Consider the following 15,240-nt stretch of genomic DNA (forward strand, 5'->3'; position numbering starts at 1 on the left):
CACTTTTAGAAGGATCACTATTTCTTTGGTGGTTAATCAACACATCTGAAGTAATCAAAATGGTGACTCACAGGCTAACTTCTCAAAAAAGACGAGATGGACACAGACATAACTTTAGTTGAACATGTAGTTGTTGCAATAGATAGTGTCAATTAGGAAGATATCTGTCCTAAAGAATTGGGTGATCTAGCTGAAGAAAGGTCAAATAGTAGCCTTTTGTTAAAATATCATTTGGGAAGAGAAGAGGGTTGCTTAAAACCAGAGTTAAAGGATTCAATATTGACACGTGAATGAATACTACACTGAATACTAAAACTGAAGTTTTAGCTGGGGAGAAGATATGGGTGGAAATGGTCAAGTTATTGTATCTACATAGTTACCAACAGTCCAAGACATAGGTGACAAGTTCAATAACTCTGCACCAACATGATTCCCTGGCCATTAGATCATTGAAACCGGTCTGGAAACTGACAGCACAAATGAGCACATTTTTAAAGTTACATCGTAATAACTATGTGAGTGGAGGTCAATGTTGCTATCCTCAGAGAGATGAAGAGTCTAAAGGTACACTTTGGCTTGAAAAACAAAATTATTTAGAGGGGATCAGTAGGTAGTTTTTGCCAAACTCCCAAAATTTATTGTTGGGAGTTTGGTAAAACTTTTAGATTTAAAATGCTTCCCAGGGATCCCTGGGTGGCGCAGCGGTTTGGCGCCTGCCTTTGGCCCAGGGCGCGATCCTGGAGACCCGGGATCGAATCCCACGTCGGGCTCCCGGTGCATGGAGCCTGCTTCTCCCTCTGCCTGTGTCTCTGCCTCTCTCTCTCTCTCTCTCTCTCTGTGACTATCATAAATAAATAAAATTAAAAAAAAATAAAAAAATAAAATGCTTCCCAAACTCTAAAGTCTAATCTTTGATGAAATCCTCATTCTTACGGTCTCAAGAACAGTTCAAAGTCTTCTGGTAAGTAGTCTTTAAAAAAAAAAAAATTCTTTGCAGGTATATATATATATATTTTTTAATTTTTATTTATTTATGATAGGCACACAGTGAGAAAGAGAGAGGCAGAGACACAGGCAGAGGGAGAAGCAGGCTCCATGCACCGGGAGCCTGGCGTGGGATTCGATCCCGGGTCTCCAGGATCGCGCGCCCTGGGCCAAAGGCAGGGGCTAAACCGCTGTGCCACCCAGGGATCCCTGCAGGTATATTTTGATTATGTTCTCACTAGCCAGGTAAAAACATGAGAAGGCATATCCTTATAAGAGTTAATGCCAATCTCCAAATCCTAAGGATCTCTTTACAAAGGTATCAGAAGCCTAAAGTTAGTCATAGATGCTCAGGATACACTGCAGCCTATTTTATAATTATGGAACAGCACTCATCTTCAAATACTGCTCCACATTTGAAAATACTGATGAAATTATACATTGAGTTTGAATTCACTAAAAAGCACCAACAGGGAAACAAAACAGGCTTACTTGGAAAGTAAATTTGCTGATCAATAAACTGTGTCACTTAACAGTAGATATTATGTCCTGCTCATTTCTGTTCACTGGCCAAAGCCAGTATCTGGCATATATCAGGACTTGATCAATATTTGTTTAGTACAGTCTAATACTTTGTTGAAACAGTAAGCAAATGACCCTCACAAGAGAATATGCAGTTGATGATTTGCTACCATTATAGAGTCTATATAATTTTTTTCTCATCAAATTTCACTACAATCTAGGTGCCGTCAGTTTCAGGACTATTGCCAACCATGACTATTGTTAACAATATCTTATTTTGCTACTATTACTAAAACATGTTTTCATCTGAATGGCTTCCAAAAAAAGCAGTAGACGTCACAATAGAAAAACCAATTTGGACTCTTTTCACCAGAGAGCTGTGACCACTTCCCCCCTTTTTTACAGTCCAAAAATGGGATGGGCCATTGATATAACTCATCCAACAGAAATAACAGTGATGTCTAGGCTGGTGTCACATAGGGCTTTGCCAAAAGGAAAAGTTCAGAAACAGAAAATGTAAACAAATGCCATGAGACAGAGAAGGGTCTTGCAGTCTGGGAATTGGGAATATATAATCAAGTAGTCTTCAGCTTTAACTTACACAGCTAGGACTCATCAGATTTTTCTAAGGGATGTCATTTTAAACCTCTCATTTACTATTAACCTTAGTTTACTAAGATCCAGAAAAGGGGGACCCCTGGGTAGCTCAGCGGTTGAGTGTCTGCCTTCAGCTCAGGGTGTGATCCTGGGGTACCGGGATAGAGTCCTGCATCAGGCTCCCTGCATGGAGCCTGCTTCTCCCTCTGCTTATGTCTCTGCCTCTATGTATCTCATGAATAAATAAAATATTTTTTAAAAATCCAGAAAAGGTATCTTCCATATATACTTCTTTAGAATGAGGAATACAAGGAATAAGATTTTGCCCAGCTCAAACTGGGACAGATGAGGAGAAACTTGGAAAAGAATGCCAATGGCCTCTGGGTTGATCAAATCCTGACAATCTGAATGGGAAAGTACTGAAACAAGTACTCCAAACTAGTTATTATTGAGGTCAATTTCTATATCCAACAAGATCTGAAGAAAGAGTTGTAGCTCAAGTCTTGATAATACAGGGGGAAAGCTGATAAATCAAGAAAGATTCTGAATTCTTAGACTGGTCTTTACTTGGTATTGGGGTTTTTGACTGATGCAGGATTTAATCATTTCCCATAACAAAAACAAATCCTGGAAACAATCTATAATTCTAGTCCTAGGTAAGGAATATGTGTCCATTTTGTGCATCTCCTGTAATTATAGCATTGGCCTATAGTCAAAAGGTAGGAAATGCTATTGAAATGTTTTTGGAGATCTTCGACAGCACCATTTTGGGAAAGGATGCCAATGGCAATCACAAAGGCTATGATATCTTTGGTAGCTGAGTCTTAAAACATTCAAATTGAGGTAAACATTCTACTTTCTTAGACCAGCCCAAGATTCTGCCCTTTTGGTCCAATTGCCCACCCTTTCTACAACATCTCCAAAAGATGTCAATCCAACCACTGTTTGGACACTTCCAGCCAATTCCACAGTCGAACAGACGTTAAAGGCAGTGTGACTTCTTGTAACCTTTCACCTACTGGCCTTGGTTTTGATTGCCCAAGCCAAGCCACACAAATCATATCCATTTTCCACTTCACTTTTCTACTCATCTTCTACACATGTAAAGACAGTGGCATTATCTAACCTTAGTCTTCTTTCATTTCTTAAGTAACTACTTTTCTTATCTGTTGCTTTTATAATAAATTCCAGATGTTTTAATTCCACTTCCCTCCTCTAAATAAAAAACAAAACCAGGAGCACCTGGGTAGCTCAGTTGGTTGAGCTGCCAGACTCTTCATTTCAGCACAGGGTCATTAGATTGAGCCCCACACTTGGTGGGGAGTGTGCTTGAGATTCTCCCTTTCCCTCTGCCTCTTGCCCCTCTCCTGGCTCACATGCTTTTCCCTCTCTCTCAAATAAATACATTTAAAAACAAAAACAGGAGACGCCTGGGTGGCTGAGCGTCTGCCTTTGGATCAGGTCATAATCTTGGTGTCGGGTCCTGCATCAGGCTCCCCAGAGGGAGCCTGCTTCTCCCTCTGCCTGTGTCTCTGTCTTCCCTCCATGTCTCTCATGAATAAATAATCTTAAAAACAAAACAAACACCAACCATCCCAAAACCCTCTTATATGTAATTTATACAACTGAATATAACTGAAATTCAGTCTAATACCATGCAGATGTCTGAATAGCATATAAATACAAAAATGTTACCTTCTTTAGCTAGAACTGTACAATGCAAGCTCTTTTCACCTTGTCATTCTCCAATAACATATAAATATGTACCCCATCTCTTTCCACCATCTCTATATGTGAATTCCTTAAACCCAATAAACGTTTTACCTATTTCTCTACTGAATGATACTTCTCTGCACACCCCAAAGACTGAGGCCATGGAATTCTATCACTACCCCAAACCCCAATGGAAGATTCTAGAGAATGCTATGTATTTCTTTTTTTGGCTATGACAGACAACATGACTTTCTCCCAAAGTTTCTCTTTATTTTTCAGAAATAAATTCAGATAACCAATCTCCTTTATGAAACCTGCTGTTTTCTAAGGGATTTTACTGTTAAGAATTTCAGATGCTATTGCTTTTAGCAAAATTAGAGCTGCAGCCTCCCTATCCATCAACCTGCCTCTAAAAGTTTTGTGATATATTACAAAAAAAATTATATCCTCTGTGTGTGGTGGGGGATTGAACAGAAAACAATTTTTTCATAAGAAATGGCTTCTGAAGGAGCACCTGGGTGGCTCAGTCCGTTAGGTGTCCAACTCTTGATTTTGGCTCAGGTCATGATCTCAGAGTCATGAGTTCAAGCCCCACATTGGGGTCAAGCTCAGGGCAGAGTCTGCTTGAGATTCTCTCTCTTCCTCTGCCTCCCCCCACACTCTGTGCTCTCTCCCTGCTCTCTAAAATAAATAAATAAATAAATAAATAAATAAATAAATAAATAAATAATGTTAAAAATGGCTTCTCAAATCATTTAGCTAGAAGAAATGCAATCTATTTTAATAATAAAAAACACCAAGTTGAAGAAATGTTCCTATTTATGTTATTTTTCATTAACAGAACTTAACTCCTTGGGAGTAGACTACTGGGAGCAAATGACTATTCTTTTAATTTAAACATTTTAGATGAAAAGACAGACTAAATTTTTTCTAAACTGTTCTCTTATCATGATTCATTTCCTTGCTGCACAGATCTCTCATTCTTATTCCTTGGAAATCAAAACAGAAAGACAAAAATGTGTCCCCTCCTCCCAAAAAACCTCCAAATGTTAATTGGTTTAAAACAAACACCCACCCCCCCAAGCTTATCCTACAATGTACAAACACAAGAAACTGCTTGGTCAGGCAGTTTCACAGTCCCCACACCTACACTGAGTTTCCAATGGCATGTTTACATGCACGTTAATATGACTGACACTATCTACAGAAGATTATAAAATACATTTTCCACATATAGGAGAAAATGCAGCTGGATGAATTTATTTAAAAATTAAAATAGGTTCTCTCATTAATGAATAACTCAGACTGAATTTACAAAGCTAATTTTTTTAAGTTTCTTATATGCTTGGGTTTAAATGCAGGGCTTTTAATGCTCTTGTTTACTGTACGCCATTAGACATTTTTATTACTCTGCTTTTACACCTTGAATTATTGGTTGTATAACCTGTACCAGATAATTTGGGTAAATAGTGAGATAGATTAGTTCCCAAAACAAATTTTCCATTTCAGTCTGAGCCACATCAAATCTATGTAAAAAAGTGCTTTGAAATGTTGGGACAGAACTAAGGGTAGGATGGTGGAGGAGGAACAAGGTCAATAAAAAGCTAATCCCATAACCTCTAAATATTACTATTTTCAGATGTGAACTCATTAATACACCAAATTCTTGAAAGGTAGCAACTAAGATCTTGCTTAGCTATTTTTATCCCACAGATCAAGTGAACAGAATCTAAGTAATACTACCCTTTGGATTACTTATCAGTTATGATAGTTTGCCAAATCAGTTGTTTAAATGTTGATTACACGGCTAAACAGGACAATCCAAAATAGCTGAGAAAAGACAGCACTGATCACCAAAATTTTAAGCAAAATGGCAAACAGGTGAGATTTGACTTCAGTGTTTTTCTCCTTTCCCTTTCTGCTACCCACAGGCTGTTTCTAGCTATCTCACCCAACTTCCCTCTTAAAAAGGCTCCCCAACAGGAACCTGACAAAATTGTAACTGATAAAGCATACCTTCTAGTATTCAGATTTTAAAATAAGGACAAATTAAAGCAAACAAATCAAGTAAAAGCAATGTCTGTGAACAAGGAAATTTTTCTTACACTTTCTCTCATTGTGCCTACTCCAAAAGACGGGTATCATTTTACATTTCGAAATTTTACATTTTCGAAAAACTATTTTAAATAATCATGTAATACAAAATGAAAAAAACAAGATTATTACAAGCATGAGAACCTACTCCCATTTTCAATCAGGATATAGTTAGAATCTCTTCTCCAAGTGAGAAGTATAAATGCTTTATGGAAATATACGGTCTCACCCCAGTTCTTCTAGATTCTTCAATTAAACTTAATACCTTTATATCACAAAGTCAATCTAGTAAATATTAAAGGAAAAGTAATTCAAACGATCTAAATCTCAGAATAAGGCGAGGTTGGCCCCAACTTTAATTCTAGGTCTAAGCTAAAGTACCTGCACTACCTTTTCCTCTCATCCTCCACTAGTATATGTAGCAGCCACGACCCACCCACACCCACCTTAAGTTAGATCTCAGTTCGCCCAAACGACTACTTGCAGTTCTAGACTCTCCAAAATCTTGCTAATGACTGACTACCCCGCTAAACCCGTTAACAATAATGTGTCAATGGCTAATTAAGCGACCCCGTAAATTACATCCTTGCATTTTACAAAGGCCTTTAAGCCCTTAACCCAAAGGACTGACAACAGTCATAGTGGAACTTGCAAGAAAGACAGATTTTGGAGATAATTGGCCTTTCAAATCACAAGGTCTAAGTTCCCTACTCTTTCTTGTGTATGGAAGCCTTTCTAGAGTAGCAAGACCGGAAGTTGGTACAGGTATTGTTGATACTAAACAAAGCAAAAAAAAAAAAAAAAAAAAAATTCCAGTTGAGTGGGGCACGCTCGCCCCCTAGCCCCATGTCCTCGCTCAGTCCCCAATCAACGAGAGCGGGGTGACCAGCAGCGGAGTCCGAGGCGGAAAGACGGGGGCAGAGTGTTTGGTTTCAGGCCCGAGAGCCGGGACGGGCAGGTGGGGTGCAGGGCGAGGCGAGGCGAGGCCGGCGTGGGTCCCGGTTACCTGCGGCGAAGTGGAGCGGGGTGGATTTCCTGCCAGCCGTGTCGCGGCTGTTCACCTTCTCCGGGGTCACTAGTCTCTTGACTCGCTCCACGTCCCCGTTGCGGCACGCCTCGAACAGCTCGCGGGCGCCTGGCTCCACGGCCTCGGCCGCCGCGCCAGCGCAGGCCGCGCCCCCGCCGGCGCAGCGGCGGCCCGACATGATCCTGGCCGCCGCCGCCGCCAGCAGCAGCGCGAGCAACCGCAGCAGGAGCCCCGGCCCTGCGAGCAAGAGGGCGAGGCCCCCTGAAGGAGACGCGCACAGGGCCCGGGCCGCTCGGCTCCCTGCTGTCACCGGGCTCGGCGCAGTCCCATGGCCGCGCCACCGCCCGGCCCTCGCTCGGCCCCGCGACCCCCGGCTGCCCCTCGGTGGCGGAGGCAGCGCGACCCCGCCGTTCCAGCCCTGAAGCGACGCGGCAGCGGAAGCTGGCAAGGCCCCTCCTGCCAGGTCCGCGGAGCCCTGGGAGGGCCGGTGACGTGGTGCCGCGCGTGCGCAGCGATCGGAGACCGGCCCGACCGATTTCCGCGCCGAGGCCGCGCGGAGGGGTTTGTGGGTAATGTGAGGCGAGGCTCTTCGGCGGCTGGAGGAGAAGGGGCTTCGTCCCACCGCCATCTTTGCAGTGGGTCAGGCTGAAGCCGGGTGGTTTTGTTTCGCTTTGTTAAGGCATGGATTTCCCGAGCTGAAATTCCTTACTGTTATTACCCTGAAAAGAGCCTTTGGAAGTGTCCCCGCGATCTGGCGTATTGCTTTGGAATTCTTAGTGTGGAAATCCATTTTTCAACTTTCACAATCCCTTTCCTGGGGGGGGGGAGGGGTGGATTTCTTTCCCGTTTTCTTTCCTGTCTTTTCCCTTCCCTTGCAACTGCTATTCTGTTGTTTCTTGTGAGTCACATATGGAAAACGAATGGGTTGTTTCCCACTTCGTGGGAAGTTTGGATGAGCTGCCCCAAGTTCATTTAAAGTAAGTTAGGAAAGTGATGAAAGTGTGTTCCGATTCTAAATTAATTGAGAGCGATGGTTCTGATACGTTACTCTTCCACAGTCATTAGCTCAGAACTTACGAACGGGCCCACGAGTGTATCAACATTGTACTGACTTGGCTGAGGTGTGGACACAGTGGGCATACGCATCGCAGACAAAGGTTAATAGTTTGCATTGATATATATTAATTTATATAATACATATAATATACGAATTATATATAATTACATATTAATATATGTACACATATACACATATATAGGTCTGCATACGTATATAGACCATCAAAGAAAAGCACACAGTTAATTGTCACGCTTAATGTAGTGATCCAGCTATTCCCTACTCCAGGCCCTGGCCTCAGGAAACTGCGTGAAAGTGAGGTATGGTTACATGAAATGACACATGTTGACCTTTGGCATGCTGACAAGCATTTTTCCCTTGTTGTCTTTAACTTCTTAACCTGTTTTTCAGGAAATTCAGTTTCTGTTTGGGAATGTTGACTCACTACTGTGCAAGAAGATAGAGGATGTATGCTTTTAGGAACATTTTTGTACATATATAAGTTATATAATTATACATACATAATTATATATGTCGTGTAAATTTAAATTATATTGCATAAACTGAATATCCATGGGTGCATCTAAGAACTAAAGCACCAATACTATTACATCTATCTTTTTCTTTTCCATTTCATCCATTTGCCAAATGTATTTCCAATTTTATTATTCCCTGTATACCAATTTGCCCTTGTTAAATCCTTTCTACTGTTTGGTTTTACTTGTTTTGGAGCTTTATAAAACTGTCAGTCTTTGTGGTCTTTTTTCACTTAAGTAGATATTTGTAAGTCTCATGAATTCGTTTTCATTGCTTTATAGAGTCGCCTTGTATGAATACATCACAAATTTTTTTACTGGCCACTTGGTTTGCTTCCAATTTTTGTCATTATGATCATTCTGTTTGTTTTTAAAGATTTTATTTATTTATTTTTTTTTAAACAGTTTTTTTTTAATCTTATTTATTTATTTATTTATTTATTTATTTATTTATTTACTTATGATAGTCACAGAGAGAGAGAGAGGCAGAGACACAGGCAGAGGGAGAAGCAGACTCCATGCACCGGGAGCCTGATGTGGGATTCGATCCCGGTTCTCCAGGATCGCGCCCTGGGCCAAAGGCAGGCGCCAAACCACTGCGCCACCAGGGATCCCAGATTTTATTTATTTATTTGAGAGAGAGACAGCATGAGTGGGAGGTAGAGCAGAGGAGAGGACAGGAACAAGCAGACTCCCACTGAGCACAGAGCCCAACATGGGGCTTATCCCAGGACTTTTAAGATCATGACCTGAGCAAAAGTCAGATGCTTAACCCATGGAACCACCCAGGTGCCTCTATTATGGTCATTCTATACATTCTCCTGGTACACATGTGCAAGAATTTAACGACACACTTTCAAACCTTTTTTTTTTTTTTTAATTTTTATTTATTTATGATAGTCACAGAGAGAGAGAGAGGCAGAGACACAGGCAGAGGGAGAAGCAGGCTCCATGCACCGGGAGCCCGACGTGGGATTCGATCCCGGGTCTCCAGGATCGCGCCCTGGGCCAAAAGCAGGCGCCAAACCGCTGCGCCACCCAGGGATCCCTCAAACCTTTTAACCATTATCCATAGTGTAAGAAATGCAATTAGTGTCTTCAATAAACACACTCATATATATAAAACAAAAGTTTCACACTATAATAAAACAATATTCACTTCTCCAATGCTTAAAAAATGCTACTTGTGACTCTCACTAAATGGATTACAGAACTCACAAATGAGTGCTGACTCAGGGTTCGAAATGCACCAGAGGAATGGACTACCTAGGAATAGAATTACTGAGTCTCAGGGAAAATGAATGTTCATTTTACAAGATAATGCCAAATTGTTTTTCAAAAACATTGTTAATGATGCACACGCATGTATTTTTTACGTGCAGCATGTATTTTAATAATAATCAGCAGCATGTATTTTTTAAAAAATCTCTGTCCTTGTTAATTCTTGGTATTGCCAGATGAATTTTTCCAACAAATATAGTGGATGTAAATGGTATTTCAAAAAGGTCTTAGTTTGCACTTTTAAAAATACTGAATGATCATTAGGACAATGCAAATCCTAAACCAAAATGTGATACTACTACACATCTATTAGGATGACTACTATCAAAAGAACAGAAAATAAAAAGTGCTGGTAAGGATGTGGAGAAATTCTGGAATACTTGTGTACAGTTGGTGGGTCTATAAAATGGTGCAGCTGCCATGGAAAACAGTATGGCATTTCCTAAAAATATTTAAAATCAGACTACCACATGATCCAGTAATCCCTCTTGCACATAGACAAAAGGATTGAAAGCAGGATCTCTAAGAAATATTTGCACAGCCATGTTCATAGCAGCTTTATTCACAATAGTCAGGCGGATACAAATTAAATGTCCACAAGCAGATGAATGGATAAATGAAATCTGGTAGACATATACAATAGAATATTATTCCACTTTTAGGGGCACCTGGGTGGTTCAGTTGGGTGTCTGGCTTCAGCTTAGGTCTTGATCCTGGGATCCTGGGAGCAAGCCCCACACTGGGCTCCCTGCTCAGTGGGGAGCCTGCTTCTCCCTCTCCCTCTGCCACTCACTTCCCAGCTTGTGCTTTCTATCTCTCAAATAAATAAATAAAATCTTAAAAAAAAGGAATATCATTCCACTTTTTAAAAAGGAAGGAATTCCTGTCATATGCTGCAACATAGATGAAGCTTGAGGACAAGATGCTAAGTGAAATAAGCCAATTGCAAAAAGGACAAATACTGTATAATTCCACTTAAATAAAGTGTATTAGTTTGTTAAGACTGCCCTAATAAAATACCACAGAATGGGTATATATACTTCTATACCTTAACAAAAAATAAGTAGAAAATATAATTTTCTATTTATATTTTGGTCTACTCTGGACAATTTCAAACATACACAAAAATAAGGAGAATAGTATAATGAACTCCCCTGGAACCATTACCCAGCTTCAACGATTGTCACTATTTTGTCAGTCTTCTTTTATCTCTTCCTTTAATTGTAAAATAAACTATTTAAAATGATTTTTATTAACTTTAAAAAAACAAAATATCATGTGACTTTACCAGTAAATATTTAGGTATAAGTTTCCACTAATTAAAGATCTTGTTTTTGGGCAGCCCCGGTGGCTCAGCGGTTTAGCGCCGCCTTCAGCCCGGGTGTGATCCTGGAGACCCAGGATCAAGTCCCACATCAGGCTCCCTGCATGGAGCCTGCTTCTCCCTCTGCCTGTGTCTCTGCCTCTCTCTCTGTGCCTCTTATGAATAAATAGATAAAATCTTAAAAAAAAAGATCTTGTTTTTTTAACTATAATTAATACCATTTAAACATATTAACCGGGATCCCTGGGTGGCGGAGCGGTTTGGCGCCTGCCTTTGGCCCAGGGCATAATCCTGGAGATCCGGGATCGAATCCCACATCGGGCTCCCGGTGCATGGAGCCTGCTTCTCCCTCTGCCTGGGTCTCTGCCTCCCTCTCTCTCTGTAACTATCATAAATTAAAAAAAAAAAAAAAAAGATAAACATATTAACCTAACCAAATTAATATCAACACCTTAACATCATCTAATATCCGGTCCATATTAAAATGTCTACAAGTATTTCAAAAATGTCTTTTTACAGTAGTTTGTTAAGCCATACTTAAAAAAACCCCACTTATGATTGCAGTAAAAGTAGGATGTACAAGTCCTATATGAAGGAAACAATAAAACTTTATTGAAATTCATTAAAGAAGACCTAAATAAACAGAAAGATATGCCACGTCCAAGGATGGAGGGGGGGGGAGGGACTAAATACTCTTAAATAGCAATTCTTCCCAAATTGACCTATAAATTCAATGCAAGTCTCAGCAAATTCCCAATAGGGTTTTGAAGGAACTCCCTATGCCAAAAAATTTTTTTTAAAGATTTTAAAAATTTATTCATGAGAGACACAGAGAGAAAGGCAGAGATACAGACAGAGGGAGAAGGAGGCTCCTTGCTGAGAGCCTGATGTGGAACTGGATCCCCGGACTTGGAATCACGCCCTGAGCCAAAGACAGACGCTCAACCACTTAGCCACCCAGGCATCCTGATGCCAAAATTTATATGGGAGACCAAATCTTAAAAAAAAGCAAGGAAGAGATTTGCCCTACGTGAAATTAAGACTTATTACCAAGTTGTATTATAGTATTAGAGGATGTGTTAAAATGTATTGGAGGAGGACTATCTAAATCAATCAATGGAATGACATACAGTCCAGCAATAGAATATGGAATATATGGAAGCTTGAAGTGTTATGTTGCAGGAGCTTGGGAATGAGACACCTACTGCAAAATGATTTAGTGAGGAAAATTTGGCTTGGTATTTAACTTGCTACCTAATGGGAACTGATTATATGCCTATTTACTTTTCATCTGAATTTCTCTAGATAAATAGGGATGGTATTTTGGCTTTTCAATTTCTATGGTAGTTTCAGCTATTTTATGTTCAAGACAAAAAAATTGTTTTGTTATTACTAAAGCTGATAGAAATACATCCCTATCTTATTTTGTAAAAAAAAAAAAAAAGAAAGAAAAAGAAAAAAGAATCTTTCATATTTTTTCTTTTCCCAAAATGTTTGTTGTTGAACATTTGAAAAATAGAGGTCAGCAAAAGGGAAAAATGTGTTAACAGAGGTAAACACGTATTTGTGTTAATGTTTGTGTCACAACTTGAGTTCTTTGGGAAGCTGAGTCTGAGATTACTGTGCAGGACCACTCTCATGAGTGGTCATGAGAAAAGAGGTGAAGGAAACAGGATTGGTTAGAGGGAGAAAGTTGAACTGAAATGCAGTCCCAATTAACTAACCTGATGACAAACTCTGGATCTGGGACAACCTTTCAAAATTATCTCACTTTGAGCAAAACAAAACAAAACAAAACAAACCCCACCCTCTTGAAATGGGCAATAAGAAAAGGTTACCTTTTATCATCTCTTCTATTTGAGACTATAATGGAGGTCCTGGACAGTCCAAAAAATGCAAGAAAAGGAAGAAACACATTAATCTCAGGTAACATGACTGTGTATGTATAAAATCCATAAGAGTTTATGAACTGTTAAAACTAAATTTAAGCAAGGCTGTAGGATACATAATCAAAATGTAAAAATCAACTTATATTTTTATCTACCAGCCACAAACAATAGCAAATAAAATTTAAAAAGAGAAAATCTACAATTGCATTAAAACATCAAATACTGGGACGCTTGGGTGGCTCAGCAGTTTGGTGCCTGCTTTCGGCCCAGGACCTGATCCTGGAGTCCTGGGATCGAGTCCCACATCAGGCTTCCTGCATGGATCCTGCTTCTCTCTCTGCCTGTGTCTCTGCCTCTCTCTCTCTGTGTCTCTCATGAATAAATAAATAAAATCTTTTTTAAAAAACCCATCAAATATCTAGCAATAAATATAATAAAAGGTGGCCAAGACTATCACACCAAAAAACTACAAATAGTTATTGAGATAAATTAAAGATGATCAAATTAATAGAAGTCAGAGAAGCTGAAAGAGCATCACAGAAAGTTGGAGGAATTGCAGGCCTCATTGCTATTACCACACCAACAAGATGAGCCACGAGATAAGTGACAATGTGCACGAGCTATAACAGTGCCTGCTCTGGAACATAAACATAAAAATTATGACTGTATCACCCTGCCATTCAAATCTCATAGGGTGGGGGGAAGTCTCCTGTTGCCCACTCTAACCCAAAACCATCAGGGAAGGGAATTCTGGAAGACATAGTTTTGCCTACCTAAATTGACACATCATAAAGCTACCACAGGTATTGATTTTTCCCAAGTTAACCTACTGACTTAACTGAATTCCAGTAACAATCCTAGCAGTTGTTTTTATTCCCCTATAGAAATTGATAAGTTGATTCTAAAATTTATTTGAAGATGCAAAGTACCAAGGATAGTCAATACAATCTTGAAGAAATGAGCAAGGCTAGAGATTTAGCATACCAGTTGTTGAGACTTGTTATGTTGTTATAATAATGAAGACCCAAGGAAAGACAAATAGACCAATGAAAGAGAACAGAAATTCCAGGAGGAAATATATATATATTATATATATTTTTTATATATTATATATATTATATATTTTTATATATATTTTATATATATTTTGTATATATTATATATTTTATATATTTATATAATATTTTATATATATAAAAGAGGTATATATATCTATATATATATAGTTACCTCTTTTATGACAAAGATAAAACTACAATACAGTACTGAAATGATGGCTTTTTATTTTATTTATTTATTTATTTTTAATGATGGCTTTTTAATTTACTTTTTAGAAAACTTATTATTTTTTTAAGGTTTTTAAAATTTATTTAAGTAATCTCTACACCCCACGTGGGACTTGAACTCATGACCTCAAGATCGAGAGTTGCATGCTCCTCCAACTGAGCCAGGCAAGTGGTCCAAAAGATTTTAATTTTTTTTTTTGTGTGTGATAGTCACACAGAGAGAGAGAAGCAGAGACACAGGCAGAGGGAGAAGCAGGCTCCATGCACCGGGAGCCCGATGTGGGTGGGATTCGATCCCGGGTCTCCAGGATCGCGCCCTGGGCCAAAGGCAGGCGCCAAACCGCTGCGCCACCCAGGGATCCCTTAAATTATTTTTAAGTAATCTCTACACCCAACATAGCACTAGAACTTACAGCCCTGAGATCAAGAGTCACATGCTCTACCAGCTGAGCCATCCAGGGGCACCATGATGTTCTTTTTAATAAATGATGCTGTTGTCACTTAAAGAAAAGGGGGGGGGGAGGTGTTGCCCTTGTCTCACACCTCACACAAAATGCAACTGCAGGTGCACTGGATTTAAATACAAATGGTTAAATAATAAAACTCTAAGAAGAAAGCATAGAGTAATATATTCATGAACTTAGAATAAGCAAACGTTTTTAAAAAAATATTTTATTTATTTAGAAAGCACATGTGAGTGGAGGAGGGGCAAAGGGAGAGGGAGAGAAAGAATCTCAAGTGGATTCCACACTGAATGCAGAGCCCAATGTGGGGCTCGATCCCATGACCCTGAGATCATGACCTGAACCAAAATCAAGAGTCAGATGCTCAACTAACTGAGCCACCCAGGCACCCCTGGAATAAGCAAAAATTTAAAAACAGAACCCAAAGAACGAAAAAAAAAATAAAAAAAAAAAGAATGTGCTAACA

The 15,240-nt window shown here is 39.5% G+C and overlaps 1 protein-coding gene and 1 pseudogene across 3 annotated transcripts in view; one reads left to right on the forward strand and one right to left on the reverse strand.

Annotated features, from left to right (window-relative positions):
* The window catches only part of TNKS2 (tankyrase 2), a 68,286-nt gene extending 61,156 nt beyond the window's left edge, over positions 1-7,130 (reverse strand). For all 3 annotated transcript variants that reach the window (XM_072806130.1, XM_072806131.1, XM_072806132.1), the window contains exon 1: positions 6,917-7,130. In XM_072806130.1, the coding sequence (XP_072662231.1) occupies positions 6,917-7,115 (199 nt within the window). In that variant the 5' untranslated portion in view covers positions 7,116-7,130. The remainder of the gene's footprint in view (positions 1-6,916) is intronic.
* Positions 7,131-7,967: 837 nt separating this feature from the next.
* Positions 7,968-15,240, forward strand: part of LOC140620635 (E3 ubiquitin-protein ligase makorin-1 pseudogene) — a 29,939-nt pseudogene continuing 22,666 nt past the window's right edge.

Source organism: Canis lupus, chromosome 29 (assembly GCF_048164855.1).
Source record: "Canis lupus baileyi chromosome 29, mCanLup2.hap1, whole genome shotgun sequence".
Classification (NCBI taxonomy): domain Eukaryota; kingdom Metazoa; phylum Chordata; class Mammalia; order Carnivora; family Canidae; genus Canis; species Canis lupus.